General features: G+C 34.9%; 1 protein-coding gene across 4 annotated transcripts in view; it reads left to right on the plus strand.

The window, feature by feature from the left end:
- Positions 1-15,227, plus strand: part of PCDH7 (protocadherin 7) — a 267,974-nt gene extending 252,747 nt beyond the window's left edge. For all 4 annotated transcript variants that reach the window (XM_084205115.1, XM_084205116.1, XM_084205117.1 and 1 more), the window contains one exon: positions 10,924-15,227. In XM_084205115.1, the coding sequence (XP_084061241.1) occupies positions 10,924-11,303 (380 nt within the window). In that variant the 3' untranslated portion in view covers positions 11,304-15,227. The remainder of the gene's footprint in view (positions 1-10,923) is intronic.
- The last annotated feature ends 2,369 nt before the right edge of the window (positions 15,228-17,596 follow it).

Consider the following 17,596-nt stretch of genomic DNA (forward strand, 5'->3'; position numbering starts at 1 on the left):
AGGGTCAGGAGTTGGAATTAAATGATCCCTATGGACTCCTTCCAACTCAGAATATTCTATTATCCTACTAGTCTATAAAAGAGGAGGCTCATTCCACTGACATGGGGTAAAAGACAAAACTCTATAACTAATTAATCAGTAAATCATTTTCTTTCCCAGTGGCAAGTGGAAATATTATCATTTATGGCTGAGTTTTATGGCCTTATATTTCTGTTATTATTCCTAATTAATGAGGATGAGCAATATATTTTATAAAATTTAACCTATTTTTTCTGAAGTATACTTACACAGGTAGGAAAAATGTAAATTAATACAATAATATTTTTTATTTCTGTTTTTACCATTCATTTCAGTCTTTTGTTATGTAGAGTTTCTGTTAGAGACATAAAAATGCATTCTGTACTTTTCAATTCACTGCATTGAATTAAATTTGATTCTAATCCAGATCTTTTAATATCATTAAGAAAAATTACAAATTTATATGTGCATTTGTGAGAGAAACATGTGTGACATAAACAGATAGGTGTATATTTTTTTCCATTGTTTGGGATAAGGTTCCATTCACATGATACAAAAGGTTAAACGGATCCTTTGCATGACTGCTATATTTCTTCCTACAATACTACTTTCTTTTGACAGCTGCTAAAAAGGCAAGTAGTCACAAGTTATTTGTTTCTGCTTCGTGCTGAGCCCTACATTATTTAGATATCATTTGCATGTAGAGCATAGATAACTTTGTTCTTTTCCCCATTTGAAAAGAACAATATAAATTAAGAGAGCTTCAGTTCATTTTACACTTACAAGTTTAACCTTTGAGAGTCTATGACTTGTAACAAAATATACTTAGCATGAGTCACACAGAAAACCTCTGGAAGCCCAAGTAATTCCCCTTTTATGAAAGCAGTACTACTATTTAATATAGGTTACTATTCAATATTTAATTCTGTGTATGAGGTATAAAATATGATCCAGAATCCAGCAATGTTTTGCTGCACAAAGTGGAATAGTATGAAGCATTTCACTTTCACAAATGCAGTGGTGATACCAACATAATCAGTTCAAGTTACTATTTCATGTGTCAGAATAATTCTGTAAGAAGTAGCTCACTGTAAGGTATGAAAGAAAGAAATCAGTCTTTTCTCTTAAAACCAATTCTTAAATATAGAAGCCTTCAAACAGAAGCCTCAAATTTATTTGAGTTCTTGTCAACAAGCGAAAGTAGTTCAGTTTTTCTGTTTGTTTATTGATTTTATTCCTGCCATTACTTGTGACAATTAACTGGCCATGTGCTTAGTGGGGGTTTATCTTTTTAATCAGTCACCATTTGAAGCTAAACCTTAGCCATATATAATGAACTTTTATATTGCTTCAGCAAATTTTAATCTTAAAAAAAAGCTTGAAACTCCATGTCACTGATTTTTTCTATGCATTCAACTTTCATTATCAGTTCTGTATATCTTTGAAGATATTTTTAAGATATCCATGAGACCAAATGGCACCAGACATCTTTTGGGCCCATGTCTGTTAGTTTTGAAATGAAAGCAATGCTGCATTCATCAGCATCCCTTAGAAAATATTATTTTGAATATCTCCAAAAATGAGTTATCTGTTGAAAGACGTAGGCATAAATTGCAGGGAGATGAGGGGAAGTCATGATGTTTTTATCTTCTGTGGCAAGAGCACTTCTTTTCCTACCTGGTGTCCATTCCTGATGTAAAAATACATTATTAAATTCTTACCAACTAAAGTAAAATAAAATAAAATAAAATAAAATAAAATAAAATAAAATAAAATAAAATAAAATAAAATAAAATAAAATAAAATAAAATAAAATAAAATAAAATAAAATAAAATAAAATAACAGCTGAGGTGAGCTAATAATGGCTGCTAGCTACCTGATTCCCTTAGAACTCCTGCAGTTCCATCACTTTGGCAGTAGCATCAAGGAAGTTATGGTGACTTTTGAGCCTTGAATCAGATTTTCTTAAGTCATCTGTAGGAGAGCTGACATTCTAATTGCTCCATAAATTGTTTCAGCTCAGAGTTTGTTAAGCACTGACACATTTTACTGAAAAAAATAAAGGCATGTAATTTGACACAGTGACAGATTAATACCTTAGCATTAGATTGGCAGAACAATTAGAGGGCTTAAATGTTTCCTACATCTTAATGTCTGTGCTGCTTCAGGAAGCCACAGTAAGTCCTGCTTTTCTGAAGGATATGATGCCATTTCAGTGATAGAAGTAAATCAGGCTATCAAAGGATTTAACAGGATTACAAGAAGTCTTGCAGAAAATACATTTAAATCTAGAAAATTAAAATCTGGGAAATTCAGGTTCAGCATGGAGAATTTAGTATGGTACTCACCACTGGTATCCCATAAGCCAATACTTAGTTACAATACTTAGTTCTCATTATATGTATGCAATTGGTTTTGTGAAAGCAAGTGAAATAATACAGTCTGAACTACAGGATAAATACAGTTTAAATAAGAAAAAACTGTGTTTCTACTGGCCTTTACTATTTAATAATGTAATCAAACTAGTATTTGTCAAGGATTAAGCCTGTTGAATTTGATTTCACTTAACTATAATGTTGCAACAATTTATGTTATTGTCCTCCACTGACAACCATCAGATCAATATGATTTTGGCCCATAAAAGTACAATTATGTGGGGTTTTTTTGTGTTTAAAAAACCCCCAAACCCATAAATCTGTTTTTAGCATAAACTGTCTTTAAGTTAGTTGTGAAATACTGGTGATTCCTTGAAGAACATAGATGCATTATTGAACTGGTATAATCATAAATTTACGCAAGAATTTTTTTTAAATTAAGTTGTTCCATAATTCAGGAAACAATTAAAGAATATTATACTTTAACATGATGGAGGTAACTAAGATAGAAATAACTATGACTATATGGAAACTCAGCCAGAAATATTATTGCTTGGGAATTATTTCTCTATTACTTGGGTGATATTTCTTTGGTTACATGTCTGAGTCATTTTAGGTAGCTATACAGACTGGTGTAGTATGTTTAATACTCATAAAAAAACCAATCAAAACTTTATATGTTCATTATCTTATTTGATTGCTCCTCCCTAATACACATACAGGTAATATTCAAGGGAAGCGAAACAAAAATATCATATAAGATGCAAATACTTTTGAAATTTTGTTTCTTACACCAGTTTCAGGTTTAATGGACTTCACAGGTGTGATATGTTTTGCACCACTACAGCCAGAAGCAATATTCCTTCTTTAATTTGTGAAGAAATTAATTGTAAAGTAGATGGATGTGTTTTTTCTCAGGAAACAAGATTTTATAAATGCTAAATTATCATGTTGAAACTTGAGAGTGGGTGGGGTGATTTTATCATTACAGGCTTTATGTTTCTGTATTCCTTTGATTAACACCTGAATTAAGTGGTCCAACTATTCCTGGGCTTTGCTTGTAGTTTTATTACTATAAAATTTTAAGGCGGATTCTAAAATGGATTTTTGGTTGAACTGAGACCCACTGTCTGAGGTTGATTTATTACTGAATAAGTCAAGAGTCTCACCCCAGAAGCAGTTAGGAATTGGATTGAGGCCAAAGTACATGAGAGTTGGCAATCACATCAACAGAACTGTAGAAGTGAAGGGAAACTTTAGAGGTCATTTAGGGCATCCTCTCTCTCCCAAGGTATCATTAGTTACATTTATGTTATCCTGGGATAAAATTTTTCTAGGCATTTGTAAAACTCATCCCAGATTCTGTAACCTTCCATTACTACTTCATTTATCCTCAAAGATTTTCTAATGTCTAACCTGATTTGTCATTGTTGCAATCAATACATTACTTCTGGTCTTTTTCACTATGGGCATGTAAAATAGATTGTTTCCACTCTTGGGTTTTTTCTTGCCTTTTAGGTACATTAACAGTGCTCTTTTCTACCATATCTGCTTTCTCTTCTCACTAATTCACTTTCATTCATCTAGCATGAACTTTTTTCAAATATAAAAATCATATAACTGTTTCTATTTTCCTATGACATTGTTCTCTTTGTTTTATTTTTTATTAGTTTAAATTGTAATAGACCATTTAGCAGCACATGTTTCCTTTAATATGTCACTCTAGCCTCTCTTGAAACTGCTAGGCTATTAGTACTTTGGACTCATCACAGCAGTGAGTCTTTCTGACAATAGGGATTGTTTAAGAGGAACTATTATTTTCAACCATTTTTCAAGTAAAGTGTTGAAAATTCTCACTTTCATTCTATATTCTTCACTCTTTATTTCTATATTCCTTTCCTTTGCATTGAAAAATAAATCAGATTTTTAGAATTCATTATTTTATATCATTGTCATACCTTGTCTCACAATATTAATCATTCCATCAATATACATAAAACCTTTCTGTAATTTACAGTATTTTCTTACGCACTGAAAGGAATTTAAGAATTAGGCATCATATAAATGAAATTATTCTAGTCCAAAAGCAATTAATATATTCATTACTTCAGTGCAGTTGGCATACCTCAAGCAATGGATTTGTGTTTGACTTTATTCAGTAAGACTGTTTTAGAGATGGCATGCACTATCTCTGCAGTACACGATAATGCCACATTCAGAATGACAGCAGTCCAGGCCTTGGGGCACTAAACGCTTCTTGAGATATGTTCAACTGCTGTTTAGCTGTATTTAGCCTAAGGTATAGAGAAAGAAATTGCTGATGCTTTCTAACATGTTAAAGTATTTTTATAGTGTCTTGGCATGTCAGAATATGCCACAGCACAAACTGGGGTACAGTTCCTGAATTACAGCAATTAGGAGGCAAGAATTTAAACAACAGTACTGATGTAGGTGGATATCCCTGTAGACTAGCTTTCCTTTTCCCCCTTAAACAGTGATTTTCTACAATACGTACTCTCTCAGCTGTTTTCTGCATTATTGTTCCCTGATCATGTCATCAATACTTGTTAGGTTTTAAGAGATCTATTGTGTCCCTGATCACAGCTCATAAAACAGTCATGGCTTTTAATATAAAAGCCATATAAACATACTCCTCTTTAATCTATAATGGTGTTTCACTTGCATTTTGGATGGTCTTCTGAATGTAACATATTCGTGTACAGAATGCAGAAAAAATGGGGCTCATCCAAACCCCAGTCTCTTTCTTTACTATATAACTGTTCCTGTTCTTTTTTTCTTTTCCCACAGTAGCTGGAACTGCTCCACATGCAGTTTTTATAGGTCCTTAATAAATGGAACCATGCAGGGATATTATGGGCCTGTCAATGAGGAAAGCAAAATCTGCATGTAGTCATTGATTTGTCATAGATACCATTTAGAACTCCTCTGCCAATGACTCCTCAGATGCTGTGGACCAAGCTGCCTGGTTTACAGAAGTACTGTTGCACTGCTCTAATGCTGTATGGCTACTGTGGTTTTGTACTCCTCCAAGAAAAAATCTACAGCTAGGAATGCTTTCTGCAGATGTTCAAATTATTGTGTCTAGATACAGTGTCATTATTGATCTGGAAGGTTTTCCATCTCCAGAGACAAGTGGAACAAAACTTTTGCCAGCTTAAGTACATCTTAAGTCTGTTGTTGCCATCATCTTTGCTTGTGGTTTACAAAAATAAAAAAGTGAAAAGCTTTATATTTTTCTCCATAGAACAATGTCATGACTAGCTGTGGGTCTATAAAATATATTGTACAAGAATGGGTGTTAGAAATGTGTAGAGTGGAGCCAGAGTGAGCATTCTTGACTATATTTCTGCAGTGTGTGCAAAATTAAAGCACATATCTTGTAACATGAAGCAACATAGAATAGATAGGGTTGGAAGGGACCTTAAAAAAAATCATCTAGTTCCAATCCCCAGGTGTACTTGTTGACTACTGAGTTCATAATACTGTTTATGTCCTTGATGAAATATATTGACCTCTTTTGATTAGGAATAGGAGGAGAGAAAATAGTGGAAAACTGCTTGGTTGGAATGTTTGAGTTAGTTTATTTGGCAATAAACTGGAGACAGAACACCATCTTTCCCCTGTCCAGCCTGCAGGGGTAGGTGCCTTCCCTTTTTGATAAGAACCAACCCTACTAACCCTAAGGGAACAGTCAGCTACAGTCAGCAGAAACATTAGCGTGCATACAAATATCTCCAATCACTTGCATTCTTTTGTACAAAGTTTTATGGAAAACATAAAGTATATTTCTGTCTCAGAAATTAGCTGCAAATGTTTAAGGATTTATTGGATGAATAATTACTAAAGTTTAAAAAAATACCTAATTTTATCAGATAAATTTTAAAAATTTTCACTGGAAGCTTCTAGCAGATAAAATTACAAAGTAGATTTTAAGGCCCTTTAAATTAATGTTTTCCAATTTTTTCCCAAGCTGAAGTCTGGCAAGTGAAATCTGTTTTAAAATTATTAAATTTTGAACTCTCCATTTACATGTATGCCTAAATTTTTTCTAAATATCTGCATTTTAGGGAGTGGGTTTACTATGGTTGAGCCAAGTTCTGATCTGATCAGAAGATATGCTTGACAATAACTAAGAGGATACCTTCTGATGACATCTCCTGATGATCTTTTTTGTGCAGATAAAAGCTTGAATTTGACTAGTCTATACAAAATCTTAGAACCTAATCCCAAATCTACAGATTTCAGTATAACAAGAAATATCACATATCTTTCTCTACTAATTAATATTGTGATAATTTTTATTTTGTTGTTAATAAGGGGCATTTTAGGCACAAATTTAACTTGGTTTCCAGATATGTAACTGCAGCAGGAATCTGTTGTGCTGCTCCTTGATGATTTACCAATTCTGCTGACAGATTGTTTGCTGTGTCATATTCCATTAGACCTGTCAGTTGTCAGTGGGGTCACTACTGGAGTATTTAACTTTTAAAATGAGAAGCACTTAAGAAAAGCATTTAGCTTAGAGATAGATATGTTTCAACGCAAATTATACTAGAGGACACGAGTAAATTTATTTTTATTTTCAAATTTAGAGATTGTTCTAAACTCCATGGGCTAGGTAACTTAAAATGCTGACTATAGAGTCCCTACCCTGCAAAAGAGGATTGATCTGTTTCAGTGAGTTAGAGAAAATGCAGTTACTGTGTAGCTAAAGTGGCACAGCAGTTTATCCAAATTAGAGGTTAAATGGCTGTTATCAAGTGCAGTGTATAGAAAGCACCCCATCTTCCCTTAACCCACCAGTTTAGGTAAGTCAATCTTTTAAACAGATGAGAGATTAAAATGCAACAGGTTTCAAACCATGTTAGGTAAAATCTGTACTCAAATGCTGTACTGATTCAAGCTCTGAGAAAAGATGCAAGCAAGCAATGGAATAGAAGGCTGTAAGTGTCAAATCTTAATTGAAGGTGTTTGAGAGAGAAGTATATGGCACTGGGTTTGACAGCCTGAGGGACATGAGGCTGCTGGTGCTGTTCCATACCCCCAAGTCCAAGCAAAGATGAAGATGTATTCCCAGCAGGCACACACACAGAGCGCACACATGCACCAGATGTATGCCGAGTTGTCCGCACAGATCACAGACACTCAAAGCCCTCCCATGGACACAAACAGCTCCAGGGGCCTCATTGTTTCCTCTTCTCTGGCTGGACAGGATGAAAGACCACTAGTGATAGTGACATACCCATATCTCTACATGTACTCCTAATAGAGAGCCTATTCCCAGGCAAGAGTTAGAAAGGAACTTGATAAGAGGACAGGACAAATGGCATTCATCCGGCACAGGGCATAACCAGACAAACCTATTACCCAGCAAACTATTTACATGTGACTGGCCCTTTTATCCCCCTATCTATATCTCTATTTCCCCTTTATCACCTTACCCCCTCACCTGTCTTCCTGATGGTTTCTCCCTTAAGCATCATCTAAGTCCTTTGCTGTCCCAAATTCCTTTTCCCTATATCTCATAATTTGCTCTACATACCTAGACAGCAAACCCCAGCATTACACAGAAAATTTTTCCTCCTGAATCCTGTTTTTGATTTCCTACTTGCTACTATACACCCCTGTGCTCCTCTGGGCCTGGACAGATGGACCTTTGAGGGTCTGATTGCCCTATGGTGGGCCTGGGTAGGTCTCTTGGGGTATTATTTGGGCTGGTATTGTTCTTCCAGCGTCTTTCTGAGCTCTTCTGTGGGTGCAAAGATAAAGTTTATCTCATAACCAAACAGGGCCACTCAGCAACACAGTCACCTGGAGGGCTTTGCTTCTTAAAACAGCATTATAAGGCTGAATTGTACATTAAGTCCTCATGCTTCACTATGAGGAATTCCAGTATTTGTCCAGAAGTGAATAGGCAAAGCACTGCAATGCAAAATGGTGCATTTTCAAGGGCATGATTCAAAGACTGCCAGCAAGGGAAGGATTTTTATGAACGCTTATATTGCTGACTCAAATTTTTTTTCAGCTAGAAAGACTCCATCAGATATAATGAGATGCTATTTGTTTCAATCTGAAAAAAACAACAAATTCAAATGACAATAAAAGAAAATATTTTCAATAAACATATATTCTTATGTTTTAAATAAAGGTCAGAAAAACTGCCTTGATCAGTGGTTGCTAATATTATGTCAGAGTAATAATTAAAACACTTGAAGGAAGCATAATGTTCAATGGCCAGGGTTTTTTTTGGAAATAAGGTGCTGGTTCAAATAATTTATAGAGGTTTAAGGGAATCGGCCATGTTGTAAAAATATGAAAAATTCTGCTTTAAAATCAAAGCATATCAGAGCAGCTGAGCAGTTATTTATGCTTCTTATCATTAGGGATGATCAGAATAATGCTGATTTAGCTGATAAACAGAGGATTTTCCTGTAACAATTCCATATTCTGTGTATGTTTGCAGAACACAGTCATCTGAAAACTGATAGGCTGATAAGTTTTGATAGTATTGCATTCTTCACTGAAAAAAAAAAAAGTGGGAATTGAGTCTAAGGGAAAAAGCCTTAAAAATAAATTGGGAAAGAGTTTAAAAAAGAAAAAAATCACTCAGTTCCCTCCTCCTGGCCTTACACATCTTAGTTACAGGACCACTCAGTCATCTAGACACCAGGGCTGTTTCTTCATTAAAGTCAGTGATATTTCATTGAAATAGGAAATTTTATACAGGATTCAGAATGCATACAGTAAATTCTATTAGGTGTTGACACCTGGCAGTAGCAAATAGTGTACACACTCCTTACAATACTGCAACAAATTATTTATTAAAATAATGTTTAAATGCCTGAAAAAAAAATCAGGACAGGATGAAGATAAATCTGACTTTCGAGAGCTTTTGCAATTCTATCAGGATTAAACCCACAGATGTTGAAATGAAATATGCTTTCTCTGCAAGCATATTTCTCTGTTTGAAATATTTTAAATTAAAGTGGTTTATTCTTGAAGAGTGAAGGATTTTTGGTTGTGGGGTTTTGGGGTTTTTTTTGTTTGTTTGAGTTTTTTATCTTCAGCAGTGGTCTTTTTTATCAATTGATTAAAAAATCACAGCTGAAATTGTCATCATTTGAGAAGGTACTCTATCAGCCAAAAATCAAAGAAAAATAGGCAAACCAAAAGTATTAGAATGAAGGCTGAGCAGGCCTTTGAAGGGGTATTTATAAGTTTGTGTAACACATGTTATTACAGGCAAAAATTACTGTTCACAAGAACTTTGGTGTTGTAGTGGGAAGGTAGAAAGACGCCACAGCACATTTGAAGTACCTGATTATGTTTCCATGCTCCTTGCTCCCTTCTAAAATAATTGATTTTTTTACAAAACAAACCTAAATATTTCATCAAATAAGTCATATCATATGAAAGTCATATCATATGAAAGTCTTATCAAAAACACTTGAAAAAAATTATTTTCGATTTATGTTATTTGTCAACTTTGTTTGAATATAATGTTGTTCCTTTGTAGGCGGCTTCAGTTACTCCTTTGGACCATAAAGTACATTAAAATTGAATAAAAGCAAGGTTTAAGAATCTTACCCATTCCTTAAAATAGTTGAGGTAGTTTTTAAATTCAGTAGTATGCAAGTATAAAAATACAAATATTAAATATACCTGCTTTGCAAACAGGGAGGAGTCAATCCTGCAGGCCTCGGAACTTTGCTGGTTTTCAGTGAAACCTCTTACAAGTACAGAAAACTTAGACATAGTGAACAGGAACAGGACACCTTCTAACACAGTCTGTCACATATAAAATATTTCTCTTTAGGCAGCACCCAGATTCATCCCATGCCCTACCATGCACATATACACACAGAATGGTTTCATTTGTGCTATTGATAAAGTTTATGGCCCATAGCAGAGGTTTTGTATTTGCAATTACTGATTGTACAATTTATCTAACATTTTGTGGACTAAAAATTCAAGTGTCCACTCCTCAGAAATACAAGGAGAAGGTTACATAATATGAAAATCCAGTCCCTTTGTCAATGACAGATCTGTCATTTGCAGGACATAAAGTATGTTTGTAAGTATTGGCAGGGTACAGGGTCTCAGGATCCTTCTACATAAATTCAGAGTATTCTCTACAAAAAAATCAAGGAAAGGTATTTTTAATAATTTCTTGAAAATTGGCAGTATGGAATTAAGCGTTTCTTTGACTCTTTCAGACATCAAAATTAATTCAGTACCTAGTGCCAAATGTTTCTGGAATTGATTTACAGGCACAGGAAGAGGATTAATAGATTTTATATTTTTTCAATTATTAAGATTTAGAATAACTGCACAGATCTGCTTGTTGCCTCTGGGCACACGCAACGTGAAAAAATTATTACTGAGGAACTCACTGCCACATTCCTACCGAGATCTTTAAAAATACCTTTTTGTGAATGGAAGGATTCTCACTTTCAGTGGAAGCCACTGTAATATTAATTTGTAAAGACAACTCTCTTTCATTTTCAGATTCACGGCCTCTACCAGATGTAGCCCTTACAGGGAAGTGCACCCGAGAATGTGACGAATACGGCCACTCAGACTCCTGCTGGATGCCAGTCCGCACCTCTCCGGAGAGGAAGCAGAAGAGCCAGCCAAAACTCTCCACTTTCATGCCTGTCGATGAACGGGGCAGTCAGGAAAAGCTGGCCAATGGAGAAGCCTCCCTCATGGGTGACCGCAACAGAAACCTCCTCAACAAAAAGTTGACCTCATCCTATGAGACCTTCAGCGCAGCTAGTTTCAGCAAAAATGAAGAAGGCAACCCAGAGGATATCCCCCTTACACAGACAGGGGAATACAAGCCATCTCCTGTCAACACTCTAACTAGAAGAGAAGTCTACCTGTAGGCTAAAAAGCAGCAGCAAAGTTCTTTCGTAATATAAGAAAGAAATGGGGCAAAAGTCTTAAAATCGCAGCAATTTTAAGAAAAAATGTGAAACAATAAAGAGGGGGCCACCAAAGAGACAAAAGATCTGCCTGCCACTTCTGCCTCCACAGCAGGCATGTAATTATACTGTCTGCCTGACTATACTGTACAATGTAGAAAACATTGTTGTTACTTGCATGTCTAATTCCCCCTTGCTGATTTTTATTTTCCTAGATCTATGGTTGCAAGTTCCTCCCATAGTAGCAAGCTTGATTAAAAAGAACACGACACACTGGTGTTTCCCCTCTGCAGAAGCATGAATTAAGCCACTCATTTTGTTTGTTTGTCATCTGGCTTGTTGAGGATAACAGGTCAGGGAAAATGTATTCAAAACATTCCATCTGAATATTGCTGATCCCCATCAGGGACAATCCTTCAGAAACCATAAAGATATAGGATAAATATAAAGGAATAATCATTAATAGGCACTTTGTGAAGACCACAGCTTTAATCTCACCTCTCATCTGAGGCTGGAAGCAACAGAAATACATTCAGCCTGAGACTGCAGTCAAAAACATGGCATACTTTCCCGTGATTCATGGACTCTGGTTCTGTTTTATCCATTGAACAAATGTGTCTTGCTGTGTCTCTTTCTCTCTTTCTCTCTCGTTCTCTGTAATGATTATTTCAATGTAAACACAATTACTAACACTTATACCATAGGATAGCAATGATAAACTGTTGAAATCATTATTTTGGGCAAGACTAACATTTAGCTGGGAAGATTGTAATAACAAAAAGGCCAAAGATCACACAATGGATCAGGGGAACTGCTAAGTATTGGGGCTTGACTTAGAAAATAAATGTATTCACAAAAAACCACATGTACTCATAACACAGCTTCAGTTACATTCTATGCAGCAGCACAGCTCACAAGCCCAGATGACAATTTTTTTTTCCAGTGTGGTTCAGTTGAATGCCCAAAGGAACTGATGCTTTTTTTGTAATGACATGATACATTGCAGCACATGCTGCATATGATATGCTGCATATGCTAGTTCCAGGGAATTTTTAAGATCAAAATTAAAAAATAATAGTAGAAGAGAAGGCCGTGTTAGTGGGAATGCTTGACAGGAGGGAAAAAGGTGGACAATAGGATAGTGCAGTAACAAGAGAACATTTCAACTCGGAGACAAAAGCTTCTTTTCAAATTGCAAGGCATGGTTGCTAAGTCTGGTCATCAGTGTTGCAGCTTACCAACTGCTTCAATTATGTCAAAGGTGATGATAATGAAAGCTTTCTTGAAACCAAGTGCATTAAAACCAAGAAAAGTGCAATACTAAATGATATCAAGACTCAGAACATTTAGCATTAGTAAAAAATGGCCTGATAAAGAATGGTATGATACCTAGGAGGTCAAGAGGAGTTAAAAGGAGTGCAAGCTACGATATGCAAGAGCTGTAACAATTATCATGGTGAGTACTTTTTGAAAGGAAGAGGAAATGAAACAGGGTTTTGTGCAATAAAAGCAACAAAACATGCAGAACATCAACCAATTGCTTTGTAGTTGATGCTGTATTAATAATCACAGACTGAGCTCAGACATTCAGACAAAAGTGACAATCAAACAACACAGCAAGGACAGCTCAAGGATGGAGAAAGCATTCAGATCCCTGGCTGTTGAACTGGCGTGAAGGCATGGCTAGATGGCTCTCTAGTAACTGTAGTCATAATGTAGCTTTGGGTAGTTTCTTGCTTTGAAGAATTGCATAGAAATAACCTTAAACAGCCTAAGATAGAGGTTGGTAAATCAAAACAACTCATCACATTTATCTTTTGAATTCACTTCTCCATATAGAGGGTTGTGCCATTACTGGTCTTTTCATTCTCCTCTCTAAAGTTTACTTTCTTCAAGTAACATTAGTTCGTGTATAGCAGTTATGATGAATGGGCACATTTTAGAAAGAAAATATTAAAATCAAAGATTATTAACGATTGAACATTTTTATGTTTAATTATTTAAGTAATACGGGGAGATGCAAGCTATTACTTTGTTATGAGACTGCGTATAGCAGTTACCGCTTTGTATAATCTGTAAGTACCTGTTTAAAAATGCTTCTAAAAATGCTTATGTAATGTAAACACATTTTTCTTGCACGTTTCAACAGAATACACAATTGCATAACACAAATGTTCAACAGAACTTCCTTTAATAAGATTTTATTTAATATTACACACAAGAAAATAAATTAGGTAGCTGGGTTCCATATATTCTTAGACACTTTTTCTACGAGGCTAATAATACAGGTCATAATAGACCTTCAGATTAAATGGATCAGCAGTCACTCACCAATTTTTGCACCACATAAGACAGTCATGATAATAATTTTCTTGTGTGCATCTCCTTAGATCTAAAATGCGTGAAAGGATTTTTTAAAAATTCTATCTACTGTAAGTATTCACAGTAATTCTTGTGGAACTAGCCACTATTAATATGCTGATTACTCTTCTGACCTGGCATGACATACAAATATATTTTGTGTTTGTATTTTTCCTCTTTATTTGAAATAGGTTAAATCTGGTGCCACTCCATAAATAGAGTGCTTTTGTATAAAAAATAAACAAATAAAGCTATAAAAAATAATTAGAGTGAATGCAAAATATGCAACTGTGCCTTTTATACCTATTATTATGGTAAAGTGGTAGTTGGGTTTGGACACTGAGGGGTAAGGGGCTATTCCCAACTTTTTTGAACCTGTATATTTACCTGTGTTTATTTTCTGAGAAATTATAAATAATATATTTAAAAACAAGCCTTTTGCCAAACTCAGTTAATGGACCAGTCTTAAGCATTATTAACACAAGGCTGTGGTTTAAGTAGGTCTTGAGGATTTTTTTAATTACTATTTGTGTGGGCTTTGGGGTTGTTTTAATTTGTTTTTAATTTTGCTGCCTGGAAAAGTATGATCAGTCTATATGATAGTTATTTAGCAAGGTGTCACCAGTTCATGTTGCCAGGAAAATTGACAATTTTTTTAGTAGCTTCTAGCCTTCATCACATTTTATTTGTACAGTATAGAAATCATCTTTTTCTTTCCTTCCATGGGAAACTCAAATGAGCTTTGCATGTATTTTACATTAGGGCACCTTTATAGATTGATGCGTTAATATATAACTTTATATGTATTAGAAAGTTCAATAGCTTTGGTCTAAAATCTAAGGCTTAATCCAGATCTCAGACCCACTATGTTTATTGAATATGGTTTCTGACTGGCCTGCTGCCTGAGTTTCAGGAAAAAAAGTTAAACATTATTTTTATGTGGGGGAAAAACTTAAATGGGATTGAAATGATTGGCTGAAAGGCTACCCTAGAAGTTGTCAAGCAGAAAAATCATGAATAAGGATAAAGATCTTGCCATAAATCCAGCCATCACCAAACACTTGCAAGGAAGTTGAACAATGAAATATTTTTCTTTCTGTTTCATTGGTGATAAATATACAGAGTTTCCTTAAGAAAAGAAGCAGATGAAAAAGCAATAGAAACAAAAGCCCGTCCATTAAGTTGTATTCCTGACTGAAAGAGCATAAGCACTAGGAAGAAGACAACATTCACCAGCTACCTGGGGTATGCTTTCAGACAACTTTTCCTAAATTTTAAAGCACTTGCATTCAGTGTGGTACGATCTGTTTGTAATAATAATCATTGACTATTGTTCTGCAACTTGGATGTTGATAGTGAAGCAGAGAACAATTTATCATTGTTTATTATGAGTCACTATGCACGCAACTATGCTAAACATGGCAAAATGTATTAAACGCTAGTCCACCTCTATTTATGAAATATTTACATAATTTAATTTGCTTTTGTACAGTTTTATGTAAATAAATTGCTTGTCATTTTTGTCTCTGCAAATTAAAATATAACATGTTCAACTGGTTGCCCATTTGCCAGTTTACTTTCTTGGACAGTCTATTCCAATTTTACTAGATTAAATCACATGCTAGTTTCAATATTTAATGGAATTTTGAATAACAAAAATGACTTAGTAACTGGCCACAGATTCAGCTGCAGAGGTAGGTGAGGTTTTACCTATCTTCAGAGTGAAATTCTAGAGAGGCGAGGCTACTGTCCCCCAGGACAGCACGCAGCTATTTTCACAGCAGAGAGAGAGTACTTGTAACCTGAACAGTTGTTTCTGATTACTGTTGAAAAGGGCTTATTTTAAAAATGTGTTCAAAACCTTCCTATTAAGTGGAATAACAAGCCTTTAGTAAGAGTCCATGAATTTCCATTATGGATTGGCAATTTTCTTATTATCAAGGCTGCTATCTTTTCCAAGAAGTTTAGAACTATTAACACATCCTAAAATGTCGGTAGAGCCATCTATATTGAGAAAAACAACACAATTAATGCAGAATTTCAGGGAAATAAAAGAGAAAAAAGAGCCTCTAGTTTTCTCTGGCTGTGAATCAAATTATCCATCTCAGCATAACTGAAAATCAAGAACGAATCCTCCTCAAGAAGGAAGATCTAAGAAGAAAGAGTTTATTCCTTTGCTGTCTGGATCACACATAGCTTTTTTTGTCTTTGTTTGCTTGTTTGTTTTAAAAGGGTAGGTTCCAAAACAGCCATTAAATTGGGATTTGCATCAGTTATAATATGTGAAAAAAGTGTTTGTGGGGAGAGGGATCGAAGGTCAACCCTCTTTTCACCGCTCTGTGTTATGCAAAATACAGAATTACTACAGACACCTTGGAAACCATTGAATCCAATTTCCCAGTAAACATCACAGAAAGAGCCATTTATATCCTTTTACCTTAGTTACAGATTAGGCTTTGGATTTTGTGAATACAAACTGGCCAAAACTTTTTATAAAATAAACATTACATTGCAAATTTCTTTCTCTGAATGTCTTTTAAGTTAAAATTTTCTAGCCTGCTGTAATGAATGTGTCGAAGGAGATTCTTCTTTCCACAAGCAGAGTTCTGAATCTGCAAGCCTATGGAGGAAGTTTAGTTCACCACCTGACCCTGGATCTCTCACACTGCACTCCAATGAGCTACCCCTCCACTTCTTTCAGCAGTAACAGTATTTTAATGAGTAACTTCAATCAAGCTTTCAGGTTTATTTTATACTAGCTGTAGCATGCAAGGCATGACCTTATGTTTGTTTGTCTTTTATCTGCATTTTCTTGTTTACCCACTGCATCCAGGAAGGTGATTACAGGAAGATAAAATAAATTTCCTGAGACACTAAGAGTGGTAAGAGAGGATGATATAAACGAGCAAAAGCAAACAATTTATGCTCCCCTTTAACCCTGGCTTCAGTTCTCCTTCCTGCGTTGCAGTAAATTGTAAATCTTATGCAGAGACTGAAATTAATAAATGTGACCTAGGCAGAAATAATTTCTTGTCTTTATTGAGCCTCCTGAGGGGAGTGCATAGAAGATGCTTAATAGTTCATAAATATGCAAATTATCTGGCCTTTGCTGAAAGGAAAGCAGTGCTAGCCTTAGATGAGTGTATTCCTTAGTAAAATCAGAGTATTCTAGTCAGGCAGTTCATACAGCTCTTACTTCTGAAGCAAGTATATCTGGTTTGAAGACTGAGATACACTTACCAAGAAACTGAGGGGGGGGGGGGCAGAAATGCAAAATATCTATTCTGTACTTGTGTGGAATAGCCTCTGGGGGGAAAAAAAAAGGAACAAAGAACAGCAAATAGGTATAATGTAATTGGTATATACAATTGATAGAAATATATTCCTTTAGGACTTTCAAACCGATTTAAGGATTTGAAAATAGGGAGCTATTAATGTAAAATTTTTAGCTATCTGTTTTATTAGAAACAGAATTTATAAGAAAGGATTCTTTTTAATTATAAGGCATGTGATTCTATTTAAAGTGATGTTTCTAAAGATTCAGGCAATGGTTAAAAATATTTATTTATTAGTATCCTTTTTTGTAAGCTTACTAAAGCAAATTTCAGCAGGCTTCTGCAGCATTCCCTGAAGGAAAAGACAGTTTTGGAATGACCAAATAGGCAAGATATAGTTTTCATATTTCTATTCTATTTTAAGGATAACAACCATTTTTTTCATGTTTATGCTATAATAATGAATGAAAAAAAACCCAACACTTTTCAGCTGTGCTTTCAAGGATAATACTGGGGGAACAAAGAAGCCAAGGTATAAAAGCAGGTTTGTACTATGTTTACTATTCCTTTGGTAAATTCACACTCAGCAAAATGTAGTGTCATGAAGAGAGCAACTTA

Source organism: Fringilla coelebs, assembly GCF_963513975.1.
Source record: "Fringilla coelebs genome assembly, chromosome: 4".
In the NCBI taxonomy this organism is placed as follows: domain Eukaryota; kingdom Metazoa; phylum Chordata; class Aves; order Passeriformes; family Fringillidae; genus Fringilla; species Fringilla coelebs.